Genomic DNA, 16,082 nt, shown 5'->3' on the forward strand with positions numbered 1-16,082 from the left:
TTGGAATCTGCATAGAGGCTAATTCACTCAGGAAAACCAAACTTGCAGGATCGGATTACTGCCCGATCCAAATGCTCTGCAGGACTTTAGATTTCCAGCGTGCTAGGTCACGGCCTGCCGGTTGCTATTGTTGTTCCTCGTCGTGAAGGAGATTCTGAAAATGGCAGCTGGCTGACCTGAGCGGATAGCGGCAGGCTTATACCTGCAATCTACATCTGGTGAGTCAGACTGTTCAGACAGATACTTTCCAACAGCTTGATTCGAGTTTAGCTGTTTTACCAGAGAGACGGTATATCCACAGAAACACAAGCAGCACATCTGGGACACTCCACGGAAGCTTTCTACGAGACCTTGACTTCAGTAGTTTGCTTCTTTCCTGTCAGCTGTTTGTTAAAGTGAGTTGCGACTGTAGCTTCTTAGTTGTGGTTCTAGAGGATCAGTCCGTCCACGGTACATTATGGAATGTAGTTAAGAACAAGCTGTGCTACAGATTTGGGGAACTGCTTTGACAAACCGCCCAAAAAATCTTATCTGAATGCCGGATGTAGCCTTTTTTTAGCTTCTTTTTTTAGTCCCAAGATTCTCCCTTTACCTCATAATAAACTGAAAATAACTCTGGAGTTGCAGGAAACACAGAAAGCTGTGCCGGCTTAGCTGCTGCTTCAATCCTCCATATGATTTACTGTCAGGCTCCTCCGCTCTCTCAGTCTGAAGTTTTAACATGTATTTTTATGTCTTGCGTTGCTACCAGGGAAGATGCTGGTTTCATTGATTGAAACCTGAGAGCCTGCTGTGGTGGCACAAAGCACGGCGAGGAATTAGTTTCCACTGCAGATAGTTTGTTTACATTCAACCACTACTGAGGCTGCTTTAAAAAGAAAATGCAGCACTTTGTGACATGTGTCTTGTCTAGGATTTCAGCCGAGCTCCACCCTAAACCACATGGTCTTTGATATTATATTTTATTGGCACCCTTATTGCTGTTGTCATCCGTTTAAAGGACTGATTCAATTTGAGATGTCGAGAATCAGCAGCTTTCAAGTTTCCATAGTTTAACCGTACTTGGCTGCCGCTGAGAAGTCGAGACTTTGTGTAGTTCAGGCACAGATGTGTTAAAAGTCGCACAGTATCTGTTTACTTTTGATCATTATGTCCTCTTTCTGTGGGAGGGCCAGCGTTCAGCCCAGCCCTGCAGGCACAGCATTATAACACAATCGCTCAGTGCTCAAGTTTCCAAGTCCTTTCAGGATAATATATTTCTTTTAATATCCCCTTTTATGTGACCTCAGGCAGCTCAGATCCATAACAATGTGAGAAGTCTAAACATGGGCAGGCCTGCTGACTCCATTATTTATGGACGGTGTCCCGATTACATCCAAGTGACCGCTGTCATCATCCAAGTTGTCAAGTGCAAAGATGAACTCGTGCTGTCGGCTCATAGGGTTAGGAGAGAACAGAGCATACAGAGTAGCTCACATTTCAGTACCTTTAACGTTTCCTTAGAGTGGCTCATTCAAGGAGGCGTTGGTTCCAAGCCTTTGCATTGATACAGACCTATTATTAACCGCATATAAAAAATGATTTCCAGATCAGTGCAGTTTTGATTGGCAGGACAATACTCGGATCACTGTCGTGGCTGCTCCACTGGTTGGCAGTGACTTCAGCAAAGGCCACTGGCATAGCGACTGTATTTTATGGTTGAAAGGGGAGTGCCAACCAGTTAAAGACTTAATATGCAGTTACATCTGTTTCCCAGTCGGGGTGTGTGAATTTTCACTTCTTCTTCCTTAAGTGAGATATGTCAGACTTGAGTATGCACTGTGATGTCTGAGGCCCCTCCAGCTGACAATTAAGTCAGTATATCTGCACAATGTCTGTTAATACCTTGAACAGATAATGTTAACTAGCCAATCTGTGATCTGAAACCTAACCTGGATACACTTTCAGACATGAAAAAAGAAAGCCGGTTGCGTTCTTTGGCTGCACTTTAGTCAGTTAAATCACGGCAGGTTGGACAGATGTGCTTGAATCTGCAGGTACTATATTGATTCTTAAGATGCTGCTTTGACAGACTGCACATTCTTTTCAGTGTTGCAATACCACAAATGTATGAATCAAGTTTTTTTTCTGGGAATTTCGAGGTAAATTTCCAATGCTGGACAAAGCAGAGCGGTAGATTTGCACTGCTACAGATATTCAGTCATGCAATCTAAGGTTAAAAAAAAAGAGAAGAAGGTAGCAGTTTATTGCCAAAGTTTAATATGTGAGTCTGGAGGCTGTATATGGTCTGTCTCCATATAATCAGAACAGACCATACAGACATTTCTTCTCAGTCTGTTGGCAGGTGAAGCGACAGGTTGCCTCCCTTCTTCCTCCTCTTTGTCATGTCGAGCCAAATGTGACCACATGTTGGCTGCAGCGCTGCAAAATGTGGATTTTCTTCTACAAACAAGCTTTTGTCTTCAACTTTGTGAACTGTAATGCTGCACCAGGACTTGGCTTTAACCCGGACAGCTATTAGACAAAATGAAAATCTATACGTGTGCTTTTTTATATATATATATATCTCCAGTGTGACCAGAGTTAAAACAGTTTAGAGGGAGTAACGGTGCAGCAGTTTTCTGCTCTGTGTAATTCCGTGTGGACTCACTCTTTAATCAGGTTTCAACCTCATCTGTATTTTTCAGCATCACTTTAGCATGTGTGTGTGTGTGAGTGTGTGTTGTGTACAGTGTGACCTTAATGAGCATCCCATCCCTCAGAAGTTCAGCCGGATCGGACTGTCTCGCACTGCGCCTCATCGGTCCTCTGACACCAAACGCCCTCTGCTTCTTCTATTGAACTTCTGCTCCGACTCCCATCAGTGTTTGTCTTTTTCCCTCCACCTTGGAAATGGCCAACTCACTCCGTCAGCAGTTTTATCTGCATCTGGCCCGATTACACACAGTGAGTGATCCGGGACAAAGTGCAAACGTAAGCAGCAGAGACCAGGTGGAAATGCTGTTTAGAGAGCAGTACCCCCTTAAGCTCTGTTTAGTTTAGAATAAACCAGATATGTTTTGAATCCCTACAAGGGGTCTGGGAAAAAATCACTCAGAATCAACCCCGCACGTCAGGAGCATGAGTGTGTGCTGGTTTTTTTCCTGTATGCTTTTGGCAGAGTTCCTGAATGGACGGTCTTGGTAGCAATTATAGCCCTTTTTAGTACTTTGAAATAGACTCTAGTAGTAGTTCTGGACCAAAAGAGTGACTCACGACAGAAATATCTCGTGTGTACTCTTTGGTCTGTGCTCATTGTTTTTATATGTTTCAGACCGTGTACTGCAAATTATATATAATGTCGAGTTCTTCAGAGCACATCATTTACTGAATATTTCTCTGGCTTCATGGATGAATAAACTCGCTGAGAGTTTAGTTTAGCTGTGTGATAACAGCGAGCAGGAAATTAGTTGCACTTCAAGGAAACTCAGCATTCAGGGGGTTTTAGTATTGATTGTAAAGTAAAGCAAAGGAGACAATAAAAATAATATAAAATAAAGCTCGACATGTTATATCTCGCAATAAAAATGTTGCTCTCAGGTCAGAGTACAAAGTGTCTGAATGCTTTTCACAGCTACAGTTACGATTTTGCAGCTTTTCCAGCAAAACAAAGCCGACTCGGTGACTCAGCGGTCGTTTATCACAAGTTTTAGGTCTGATTTGTACTGAAAAAAAACTGCTGGCAGCATCTCCTTCGATAAAAGTCTTTATGCTGGAAGTGGCTGTTGGTTGCGTAACGGATACACATTTTGCAGTCAATGGGCTCAAACACCCAGAACCATCAACTTTCTGTCAGAATATCATGTGTGCAGATCACCGCTCTGGGATTTCCATCGACTGTGTTGTGAAGGACCGCAATAGAAACTATGAACTGCTGCAGATCTGCAAAACTGAGCTGAGTTACCTGCTGGAGGTAAAAGTGACCTGTTGATGGTGTTTGCAAGTTTTTATTTTTGACGGCCCCGTGACCCTCATGTGGACTTAACCGGTGCGTTGTGCTCTGGATGGTGGCTGGACAGGCCAATACAAGAGGAACGGTGTGAAGTCCAACTCTAGTTTGTCTCTCTGGTCTTCCTCCTCAGTCTCTTGTCTCCAAGCTGATCCTTCTGAAGCTACGACTCTCCAGGTGTTCAGGTCAAAGCACAAAGCCTTCAGGTTTCTCTTACAGACGTCATTGTCGTGCAGCTGGAGGGCTGATGTTTTCCCCACGCTGAATACGAGTAGAGGCGATCCCTGGGGACCCGGCCATTGTCCATTCACAATGTGTGACCGAGCCAGCGCATGTGTCTCTGTTTTCAGCCGAGCAGAAATGCTGGGGATTCCAGCTCTCTCCAGGATGGTGATGATGCACTCTGTTGTCCCGGGTGATGTTCTGGATGCATCAGAGGCAGAGAGGGTGGAAGCTGTAAAGCTCTTGCTTAGCGTGCAAAGTCCAGGCTCGCTGCCATACAGGAGTCATTAGTGATAAAGATGCTTTGTTCTCTGCCAAAGCGCAGTACAAACATTATGTAATGTTCGTCTAAATAGAGCGTTTGTAAAATCCGTTAAGATTTAGGTGAAGCTGGAGGGAGCAAGTCAAAACATAAATCACTTTTATAGGATCTCTTTTTGGCTGGAAGAGTTATCCTTCGTTTGTGCTTTCATTTGTGACACATGTCGGCTAAATTAGGTTGTTCTGATCCTCGGCTCTTTTTTTCTCACTGACAAACACAGATCATTTAGAAATACGTCTGAATCCCTGCTGCTCTCACAAAGCGACGCGCTGTGTGTATCGTCAAAGCTGTAATTCTTGAAAATAGCCTTTATCATAGGTTTTTGGAACACGATATTTTAGGGCAGCCTTGAAAATCAGGTCAAGTAAACTGGTGCATGGTACCACTGCTAATCTACCTTAAGGCTTATCAGATGTGGGGTCCTTCTAAAGCAGCAGTTTTAAGAAGAATGCTCGGGGCGTTTTCGTGCTTTGCATTTAGTCCATGATCTACAGCATTAGTCCGCCTTGTAGCGCTCAGAGGGCTGCGTTCTTAAGCTAGATTTAACTTAAGAGGCTTCAGCTTCAACATATCCTGCAGTTACTTCATTAAAAATGTCTTTTCTAATCTGCTGACGACGACCAGGAGACGCGGTTCTGTGCACAAACTCAACCTGTTATTGGTGCAAATGTTAGCTTTACATGTTATTCCTCAGTCATTTTACTCCCACTGAAGTCGGGCTGATGTCTCCAGACGTTCAGTCCTGAGTGATCAAGACTTCTTATTTTAGAAAGAGAGGAATTTGTTCTCATAGCTTTTATCCCGATTTGGCTCAGACGCCAGAGCAGAAACTTAATCCTAACACATGGTGGACTGTGTGTCAGACCCTGGTGTGGAAAAGAGAAAATGGCACAGAAGGGAGAAATGAGGGGAAAAGTGCCGCTTATGATACTGAATCAAACCCAGCCATTTCCTGTACCCCGAGCCAGAGCCGCTCAGCGCTCTCCATATATGGTGAAGGTATTTGCATGAAGGGGAAAGCCTGGGCTTATGGATCAGGGCTGGTGTTGAAATTCCTTTGTATCTGCTTCTGGGAAAAGGTCTGGTTCCGTTTGGGTTTTGGGGGGGTGATCCGATTGTGTTTTGATGAGAGGAAACTAATCAGATGTCTTCTCCGAGTCGTTTTGTGCCGGTTGTTACGGGATTTGTCCGAGTTCAGATCGCCGTGTTGGAGTGATGTCAGAGCTGCTCTCTGTGCTCGGAGGGAAGTCTGTGGTTCCTTGGTGATGGTGTTGTTATGGCCACCAAAGACTCCACATTTTGCCAGATGTCCCTCGTGTGTGTGTGTGTGTGTGTGTGTGTCTGCATTTACACTCTACCACCTACAGTAACTTAGATTTCCTTAATATGAAGATTTTGCATCATAAAACCTACAAAAATACAAGTTAAAAGTGAGAAAACACATCACATAATGCCTTAATGAATGAAAATACTTTATTTATCCCAGAAGGGAAATTCAATTAAAAGGGATGATGCATGTCTCCTTGTATTATTGCCATTAAAAGGAGGTTTTTGACATGATTACCTGTTTGAGATGGATGAGTTTGGGCCATTGTGTAATCAGCGAATCATCTATTTTCATGTACCTGAGCTCCGTGTGTCAAACTTATTTACTGCAAGTATTAATCGTTGTACACTTAGATGGTTTGTAACCTTGTTTTTGTGCTTGATTTATGTGCAGGATATTAGTTTTTGGATGTCGTACTGCCAAACTAAAATGTCCCGCTCCCCTTATAAGCGTCAATAAGGTTAAATTAATCATGGTGTAGCTTTAAAAAGAACTACAGGAGTCAGTGAGCAGCTACTGACTCTGTTTAACCGCAGCGTCAGACACGTTATTAAAAAAAAATCATTTATAAAAAGAGTAGTATCCTCATCATTTGCCAGATTCATAACCGCACATCGTCTGCTTTCAGTCCAAGTTATGACTGCGCTGTTAGCTTTTTAAGTCTTGATTTAAACCACTGGAACAGCATTTAATGGTAATATAAAGAGGCATTTGTGTTATGTGTTGCTGGAAAATTAGCAGAGGAAGTGACCCTCCAACAAATCACCTCTGCTACAATCAATAGAGTGAAGCGACGTCTAACCCCACCGGCTGCTCTGGTGTTGCTCAGCAGCCGGCGGCGGAGGAGTGCGATGGCTTCAGACGCCTCCCAGATGTCTTTGTGTGTGTGTGCAGCTACTCCCTAAGTCCACTGCAGCCAGTCCGAATATTTTTCTAAGTCCTCCTGCTTCATTAAACAAGGCGTAAGTCAAAACAGATGAAACAATCGTCCGAATATTTGACGTCCGCCTCCTCCGTTCTCCCGCTTATTACGGCTCTCCCCCTCTCCGATCGGCACACTTCCATTCCAGACATAGCAGAGACGAGTTAAATATAGCACGTTCAATTATTTTCACTCTGTGGTCGGGCCGCCGCTGCTCTCTCTCTGAGCGTGTGCCTCCCTGCTGGACAAAAGGTCTGTCAGAGGGCTGCTTTTAATAAGTAGGTGCCACCCAAGTGATGATTATTTTCTTAATTAGAAGAACAATTGAGTTTATCAGAATGAATAGGAGCTTCTGGCTTTGCTGGACATTATTGTGAGTATCCTGAGGAAGTGTGTTTTTGCGGTTTAGTGCAAAACAAAGGGAGGACCGGCCTCTGGAATTCGCTCCACATCTCTATCTACTCTTTTTCCATCCAAACTTTCTTCTTATTGCACTTAATATTTGCTCAGTATATGTGACAGTAGATTACATTTCTTCTCTGTGGTTCGTCTCTTTTCTGCTCTTTTCTCAGTCGAAGCTTTTTAAATATAATTTACACAGACTGTTGAGACGAGAGTTGCAGAAGAAAAACCGACTTGACTCGAGAGTAGTTTGTCGGTGTGCCGCTTAGTGTTTCCTGCCACCACAAAACGTTAAATGATGCAGCGAGTGTTGAAGGATGTTTGTGTTTTTTTGGCCCAAAGTCACATGACTTTGCTGCTTAAAGTCCTAAACCCCTAAAAACTCACGTCTGAGTGTTTTATTTACATGATGATACAGTCGTGACTTGATAATCTGACCCTTAACAATCCAAAACTTTGCTATCTGACAGGTCTTTAGGAAAAACAGAACAGAACCCATGAGAAACAGCCTTAACATACCAACAGCCTTGGATTCTGACTCTGACATGACATTTAATGTCACCAATCAGGATAACGGCGTATTATCTGACTGAACAATCCCACAGATTGGCTACGTTCACACTGCAGGACTTGATGCTCAATGAGGATTTCTTTGTGACTTCCTTCACGTTTCCAGTTCAATGCGACTTGTATGTGATCTGCTGTGTGAACTTCATACGACCCAAAAGTGTCCCGCATGCGCAGAAGAGGACACGACGACGTCACACGCAGCGAGCGTGCTCAGTGTTTGCAAAAGTTAACATGGATGGTGGCAGCGGTGGGAAAGTGCCGCTGCTGCTGCTGCCGCCGCTGGTGGACATAAAACTGTGACCACTAACTAAACTAGCATCAGCAGCCAAGTACTGCCTGTGTGTTCTGGACACTTCCACCCCGTCAGAGCGTTCCCCCGGGGTGGAAGTGTCCCCTGACCGCTCCGAATATTCAGATATTCATCATCAATTGGATCTGTGTTGTTCAGACTGTCACGAAAAGACCTGGTACAGGTCGCATAGGAGAAGAAAAAAAAACGGATTTGGGTCACTTCAGCCTGCTGTCTGAATGTAATTACCTTTGATGTCAACCGAAGGCCCATGCACAAGTGCGCTGGTCAATTAGGCTGAAATCCAGCGATGTGTAGTGTTCTAACGACACACTAGTTATTATACCATCTATGAACAATGAATATTAACAACAAATGATCCTTCCAGCATCAAGCCCTCCTCGTATCTGGACCTCCGTCTTGACAATCCGACAGCCTTGCTATCCGACATAAAAGAAGGTTTTATGTTTAGTGTCGGATTACTGACTGTATTCAACTCATGCGTTAAAATGGCTTTGATGTAACTCTGTCCTGATCTGTGAATCCCCTTCTCAACACTCGCTGCAGCTCGAGCACACCAGCTAAACGAACACAGCACAACTACACACGACTCTACACAATAGCGAGGCGTAATATTGAATAATGATACAGAAAGTCTCACCCTGCAAGCGGACAGGTTCAGTTCCTTTGGTTTGTTCCGTATTAAAGCAGTCATCAGTACGCTGCAGTTTTAAGGTGGAAATACTCCGCCGTGGCTTTTAATGCCTGTTTAACTCATAAATGTGTCCTCTAGCAGCTTAAAAAAACACCACATGAGCATTTTAACAACATAAATACTTGATTTTCACCAAAGGGGGCCTTTAAACTCGGATGTTTCGATTCTGTTTTGTCTCTGAGAGCGACGCCACCTCGCCATCGCTCTCCGCTGCACCTTAAAACCCGATCTGGAGAATTAATCAAGCAACACGTTGCTGCTTCCCTCCGAAGGGAAAATACCCGCTGAATTAGGCTGAAAAGCTGTTAACATTCCTCGCCATCTCCCATGCTATGACCGAGTCTGTAAAGTGGTTTTAATTTTGCTGTTGTAAAGAATAAAGTCACCCTGGAGGATATTAAATGCTTCTGGCCCTCCTCCTTAGTAATTTAGAGTTAATTACTGAAAGCACAATGACTTTCCACTGGTTTGTGCTGTAGTGTTGCTTTGTGGTTCCTGATATTACCAGGCTTTTGCCCTTTGCTGCTTTTGTTTCATCTACTGTATTTATTTCATTTTACTCACAGTTTCCGGTGTTTGTAGAGCGATTGTTTCCAGTAAAGATTATAGAGTGTTCAGTGGACTTTTGGGGTGCACTGTGCATTCAATAAAATGTGTTGTTTAAGACGCCACAACTTCTGAAAGAAACCATAAATCTAAGAAAGCAGACTGGAGTTGAGGTTTAAAGATTTTGTTTTGACGCTTTCAATCACATCACATCGGAGCACTTCAAGAAATCGTTTCTGAGGTTGATCTTTGACTTTAAAGAAAACAGTTTTGCACAGTTGCGGATGGATCACTTTTTATTTTAAATATTCTTTAATCATCGTGTCGCTGCCTGAATGGTTTCTTTCCTTCGGCGGTGTCGTTTAAATCGCTGCTCTGCTCCTTCCTCTCCCCACACGTCCTCGCTGAAGAGGCAGGAAGTCAAGAGTTAACTCGTGTGTTGACTAATGTTCTGGATGCCGTCCGTGGCTTTGGGTGATTCTCCGTCCAGGAGAAAGAGACTCACTCCTCGCAGCACATTGTGACCCTCTTCCACAGTAGCCAGACAACACTGACTCATAGCACATGATGAATGACCTCAGTTCTCCGGAGACTCACTCAGCTAAAAGAAAAACAGGGTCGCGGGGGGAAACCAGAGCGTTAGGATGTGGATAAAAGTTAGGACGGAGCATCTTTAACACTTGGACAAACAACACAAAGCACTTGCGGGAAGCTGACCTTGCACTAGTTCAAAGTGAACGCGGCTCACCGTGTTGCCGGGATCAGAAAATGTGCTCACTTTGGGGTTTTTCTGTCAGAGTGATAACAACCGTTTTCCCCTTGGCTCTCATTTCGTCTCATTATCTCAACAGCGTGATAAAACCACACTACCTCAGCCTCCGCTCTAAAGCCGCAATTCATTTATTGTAGCAGCAAGCGTGATGTCAGAGTCTTGAGTCATTCTCACCATCTCACTGTGTCTTTCTGTGTGTTCTGACAATCATACATTGTGTGTGTTGTTGTTGTTGTTGCTACAGGGGAGCCGGGGCCACTACCGGTACCACTGGCAGAGCCACAATGTCAAACACAGCGGCGTGGACGACATGGTGCTGCTCAGCAAGATCAACGAGGACGCCATCGTGGACAACCTCAAGAAGAGATACATGGATGACTACATCTTTGTATCCTTTGCTCACGTTGGCGGTTCACAGCCCAGTGAGGAATAGCTGAGCCTGGCTACTCCCAGGATGAGTGATGGTCGTGCACTCTGACGGATCAGGAGTGAGTAACAGGTCGGCGTTGGAAGGTGACACATTCCTCTGAGACTTGGCCTCTTTGTGTGGACCCTCGACCAGATCTGCTCTAGAGCTGCTCCAGACTTACTCCAGTTTTGTCTCACTGTGGTGCAGAATGTGAAAGAAAAGGTGCAGAAAGCACAACAGAGAGATCTGATTAATACGAGCGCTGCTGCTGGGCCAGTCCGGCTAAAATCATCACATTTTTAGAACAATTTCTGTTGGTTTGCCTTCAGTTTCATAGCATAAAATGTGGATGTTTATAAAAAATAATTGGGAAATTTTAGCTTGATATATCAAATCCTTTTTATGATAAACATAAAAAATAAAAACTGCCCATCAACCAAATTTTTGCAGAATTTTTAACAGATTGAAATTTGAATTTGAAATATTTCAGGAGCGATTAAAGATAAAAGCCTGAAGTGAAAAATAAGCTCATGTAGTCATACATGTGAAAGCATTTTAAACTTTATTCCAGGTGGATTAAGCTCTATAACAATTTTTTTTAAAATCAAAATTCAATCATTTTAAATTTTTTTCATATTTGTGACCAATTATCTTAATCTTAAATCTTACGAGTACTAAAAAAGTATTCTATATGGGGTTGTTTTTGTTATTGTGCCATGCAAATGGGAGTGATTGGAAAATATGACTAGTTGACTTTGAGATCATCACATCTTCTCGTTAACATGTGCTCAAAGATGGGACATTTCATGGAAGCTTTAATTTTAGGGATGCACGATATTAAAATTTCTAGCCGATACCGATATCCGATATTAAGATTTCTGATATCACCGATAACCGATATTACCGATGTCGATATTCAGTTTTTGTTCACACCAGAAACTGAGTATAAGTAAGCACTGTGAGAACATGAAAACTATTCAGAAGAACCCAAATTAGACCACATAGTCTTCTTTATTACAAAAGTAAAACATATTTAACGTTCAAGTCCAGGACCATTTAAGTAAAAACATCTGTGAAATAGCAGCAACATCAAACGTAGAGACGAAGGCGCTGATGTCAGACAATCATCAGTTTTTCACATCGGCTGAATTTGTTTATCGGACCGATACCGATATATCAGAAAAAACACTAATATCGGCCGATACCGATGTGGTCGCCGATATATCGCGCATCGATATTCAATTTTTTTCATATTCAACTTACCCATAATCAAAGATTATTTGACCCACTTGTCCAGTATTGCAGATTCTGAATCAGTGATGTGTTGAGAAATAATAAAAAGCTTTTATCTACAATAGTCCCTGAAATGTTTTCATCTAAACACAGCCTCAGATTTCAATGTATGTGAAAACCTGCCCAAACTGGGTCAATGGGCAAAACAGGCACAAACAAAAACATATCTCAGGAAGTACTTTATATATATATTAGGCTGATATTTCACAGATACCATTTTAAACACCTATAAGTTACTATAAAAAAGTTTCAAGCCCGTCAGAGCTGGCCGAGCAGGAGGCCCCAGATGATCTGAGACGGAACAACCTCGCTATCTTTACTAAGCTTTTGATTTTAGTGGGGATTTAAAATGGTGGGCTGAGAGCTATCATTTTCATACAGAACATTGCACAATTGCTGGGTTTGGGTTTTTAAAGTGCAGCTGTGTCTACACACACACACACGTAAGCTGCTGCTGTCGAAGTGAGATGAATGAATGAATGAATAACCGCATTGAAAAGCAACGCTGGATGTTCTCAGAGCCGCTCATTACATAAACTCCATCCACGCTCTGGCAGCGCTCAGCGTCGTGAAGGTTACTGAACGCTGGCAGTTTTAGGTTCGACAGCTCTGAGTCAGGCCTTTGATTTTGGTCAATAAATAGCCGTAACTGTGAGGTCTCCCTGCCAAGGCTGCGGGTCACCGTGGGCCACCCACAATAGCAGCTTTATTTGCCTTGAGCGGCGTTTTGGCCTCGGGGCATGAAACCTCACAGTGTTGCATGGTCGGCCTATTCTCTGTCATTTGTAAGCGCTGGATACTTATTTAGGCCTGATCACCAAACACTCCAGTCTTGACGTCATGCCAGCCAAGGATGAGGTCATTTCTTTCCTATACAGTTGTTCCTCCTTTAAAGAGATGATTACGTTTCAGTGCTGTTTGGTTTTTTGTTTGCTGTGCGATCTTTAACATCATCAGACATACATCGGACCTGTGCTCATTTCCGTCAACCCCTTCAAGCAGATGCCGTACTTTGGGGAAAAAGAAATCGAGATGTATCAGGGCGCGGTAAGTAGATCCCAGCTTATCCTAAATGAACACTTCATAAGCTGCACACATGTGAGGATCGCCGAGGTGTAACCGAGGCGTCTGGGAGTTTAGGATGGTAACAGTCTGAAGGATAAAGGCTTATAAAGAGTTAGATCAGTGCAAAGTTTCCAGCGGGCTGGCGCACATGTTGCTGTCAGAAACTCGACTCAGCCATTGAGGAGTCTTGGCAGCGCCTTCACAGAACAGCCTGTTCGAGTCTGCCTCCTCTCTTGGCCGGCCTGCTGAGGGCGGCTTCGTCTGCTGCAGCCGCGGACACTCAGAGGCTTTCAGATTTCTGACAAACTGGGAAAACGTTCAGCTTCAAACGGGCCAAATTTAACACTTAACTTTTTCAGATTACAGTTGTACACAAGTGCGCTGAGTTTCTGTTTGCAAAGTTTGCAGCTCAAACTACAGCAGAAAGCTCAGGTTTGTTTCCTGGATTGTTTGAATCATCATGAGGTGGATGTTTTGTTATAGAGCAACATGTTTCATACATATTAACACAGACTTTTTTGTTCTTGCCAAAGTGTGATCAATGCATGAAATGTGCTGAAAAGATTATATGTATTTTTGATGAGGTTGGTGCTTTTTATATAAATACTTTTGTGATGGTCCGACTCACATGACTTTACAGCTTCCTAACCCACAAGTACATGGTTTTATTTTGTTAAAAATCTGGGCACTGTAGTTTTTAGCAAACATTACTCAAGCAGGACTTGTTGAGACTAATCCGGCCCTTAACAATCATAATCCTAAACCTATTTGATAGGTTTTTGGGAAAAACGAACGGAACCCATGAAAAACAGCCTTAACATACCGACAGCCTTGGATTCTGACTCCGACATGACATTTTATGTCACAAATCAGGATAACGGCGTATTATCTGACTGAACAATCCCACAGATTGGCTACGTTCACACTGCAGGACTTGATGCTCAATGAGGATTTTTTGTGAAATCCGATTTCGTTGTGAGTTCGTTCACATTTCCAGTTAAATGTGACTTGCATGTGATCTGCTGTGTGAACTTCATACGACCCAAAAGTGTCCCGCATGCGCAGAAGAGGACATGACGACGTCACACGCAGCGAGCGTGCTCAGTGTTTACGGACCAATGGTGGAAACAGAAGTGTGAGCGCTAACTAAACTAGCATCAGCAGCCAAGTACTGTCTGTGCGTCCACCTCCACCCCATCGGAGCGCTGCCCCGGGGTGGAAGTGTCCCCCGACCGATATTCAGATAATTATCATTAATTGGGCCTGAATATCCAGAGACCAGAAAGTGCTATTGGGACCAGCCCTACTAGTTATTATAACAACTATGAACAGTGATTAACAACTAATGAGCCTTCCAGCATCAAGCCCTCCTCGTATCTGGACCTCCGTCTTGACAATCCGACAACCTTGCTATCCGACATAAAAGAAGGTTTTACATTTAGTGTCGGATCATCGAGTCACGACTGTACATGTAGATGTCATTAGATGCAGCAGCAGGTTGCTCCATGAGGAATAGTGTGAAGATCAAATACACTGTTCCACTATAATACAGCTGTGCTATCATGCATTTTATAATACATTGTCGCTGTCTAGTAATAATAGTTTTGCATCCGTGATAACAGATGTTCTTAAAGTCACAAAGAGACCACCAGAAAAACAACTTATTTATAAAAATACACACGTATAGAATCGACCAGACTCTCCTGACTTTACTTTCAACAGAACGACTGATTTAAATAAATGTCTTTTCTGGACTCTCAGGCTCAGTACGAGAACCCTCCTCACATCTACGCTCTGGCAGACAACATGTACAGAAACATGATGATCGACCGTGAGAACCAGTGTGTCATCATCAGGTGAGGCTCCTTTCATTCTTCTTCACACGTCGTGCACTAACGGTATGTGACAACCACGTTATGCAACATCAGCCGAACGAGCAGCATTTTTTTCTGCATTCTCAGTTGAATGTGATGTGAATATTTAATATTTGGTTGCACCATTTTTGTAGCCTTCAGTCCTTCACATCAGATGTCCAGGATGTGAAGGCAAAAGATAGTTTCCTGTGCGATCACAAAGCCGAGCTGCTCAGTGGGTCATGATAATAGACGGGAGGAGAACAGACCCAACAGGTTCGACCGCATCGCTCAGTACAGCTGACGTTGTCCCGTTGGTGTTTTTCCATTATATCATTTTCAGATTCAGTAAAATGCAAAATCACAGTGGGGAAAAAAAAAGTACTGATACCAATGAAAACAATGCATAGTTAACAGCTGGATCTGGCCTGTGTTAACGCAGGATGTGAGGTGGGAACAAAGCAGCTCTTAGAGGCTATTTTTAAAGAACTTCCTGGTTTAAAATGAAAAAAAAAAAAAAAGAAGGAAGAACACCTGCATGATCGCTGGCTCAGAATCACTCGCTCCTGAGATTTAGGGAGATTTTCGGTACTTTCACAGCCTGTTTGAGTTTGCTGGCGAATGTTTTTTTCAAATACAAAGCTGCAGAGAGAAAAAGTGTGGTGTCATGATGGGGAGCTTTATGCCCCGGTCCGGTCATCTGAGCGGGGCGGTTGCTATAGTGCTTACCTCATGACCAGCGAGCCCTGCTTCAGCACTTTGGCCCGTTGTTTGGACAGCCAGCAGTTGCTCGTTCAGTTTCACACATAAAGGCGCTGAGGGGGATTTCATGATCGACTAAATCAGCAAACAAAAGCGTGGAAGTGGTTTTTTTATGATGAACCGGGTCTCGGTAAACAAAGTGAACTGCTGGCCGTGCAGTGCGGGCAGCGTCGGCCTGCGTTAGCGCTTTGTCACATTTACTAAGAAAACACGTGAACTGATGATGAGGGAGATTCAGCAAGAAGGACTTGAGCAGTTTGGACTTGAGCAGTCACATTTTTTTCTCACTGTGGGCTCATTTTTCACTGTAATATAAAATCCTGCACCTCTATGGAAACAGCACGAGCATGACTGGAAGTAGAGAGAAATGTTTTGTGTGTCGTGTGACAGAGTTCTGACATAAATCATAAAAAAAGAAAGAAAAAAGTTGACAAAAGAAGTTGTTTCATTAGTTATTAAGCCTAAAGTTATTATTTAGACTATTATTTGCTACCAATATTGGAAAAATGTGACCGTACATAGATATTTTACTACTCACCAATCTGCTTTGTGCAAACACAGCCTGCAGTTCAGCCGAGAAGTCTGTAAAAAAAATGTTGTCGGGTAACTGTTGGATGCAGCCGAA

General features: G+C 43.3%; 1 protein-coding gene across 2 annotated transcripts in view; it reads left to right on the top strand.

Annotated features, from left to right (window-relative positions):
* Positions 1 to 16,082, top strand: part of myo1ea (myosin IEa) — a 59,979-nt gene that overhangs the window by 7,246 nt on the left and 36,651 nt on the right. For both annotated transcript variants that reach the window (XM_008289354.1, XM_008289355.1), the window contains exons 2-4: positions 10,320 to 10,463; positions 12,735 to 12,824; positions 14,604 to 14,698. In XM_008289354.1, the coding sequence (XP_008287576.1) occupies positions 10,320 to 10,463; positions 12,735 to 12,824; positions 14,604 to 14,698 (329 nt within the window). The remainder of the gene's footprint in view (positions 1 to 10,319; positions 10,464 to 12,734; positions 12,825 to 14,603; positions 14,699 to 16,082) is intronic.

This window comes from Stegastes partitus, unplaced genomic scaffold (assembly GCF_000690725.1).
Source record: "Stegastes partitus isolate 25-593 unplaced genomic scaffold, Stegastes_partitus-1.0.2 Scaffold608, whole genome shotgun sequence".
Classification (NCBI taxonomy): domain Eukaryota; kingdom Metazoa; phylum Chordata; class Actinopteri; family Pomacentridae; genus Stegastes; species Stegastes partitus.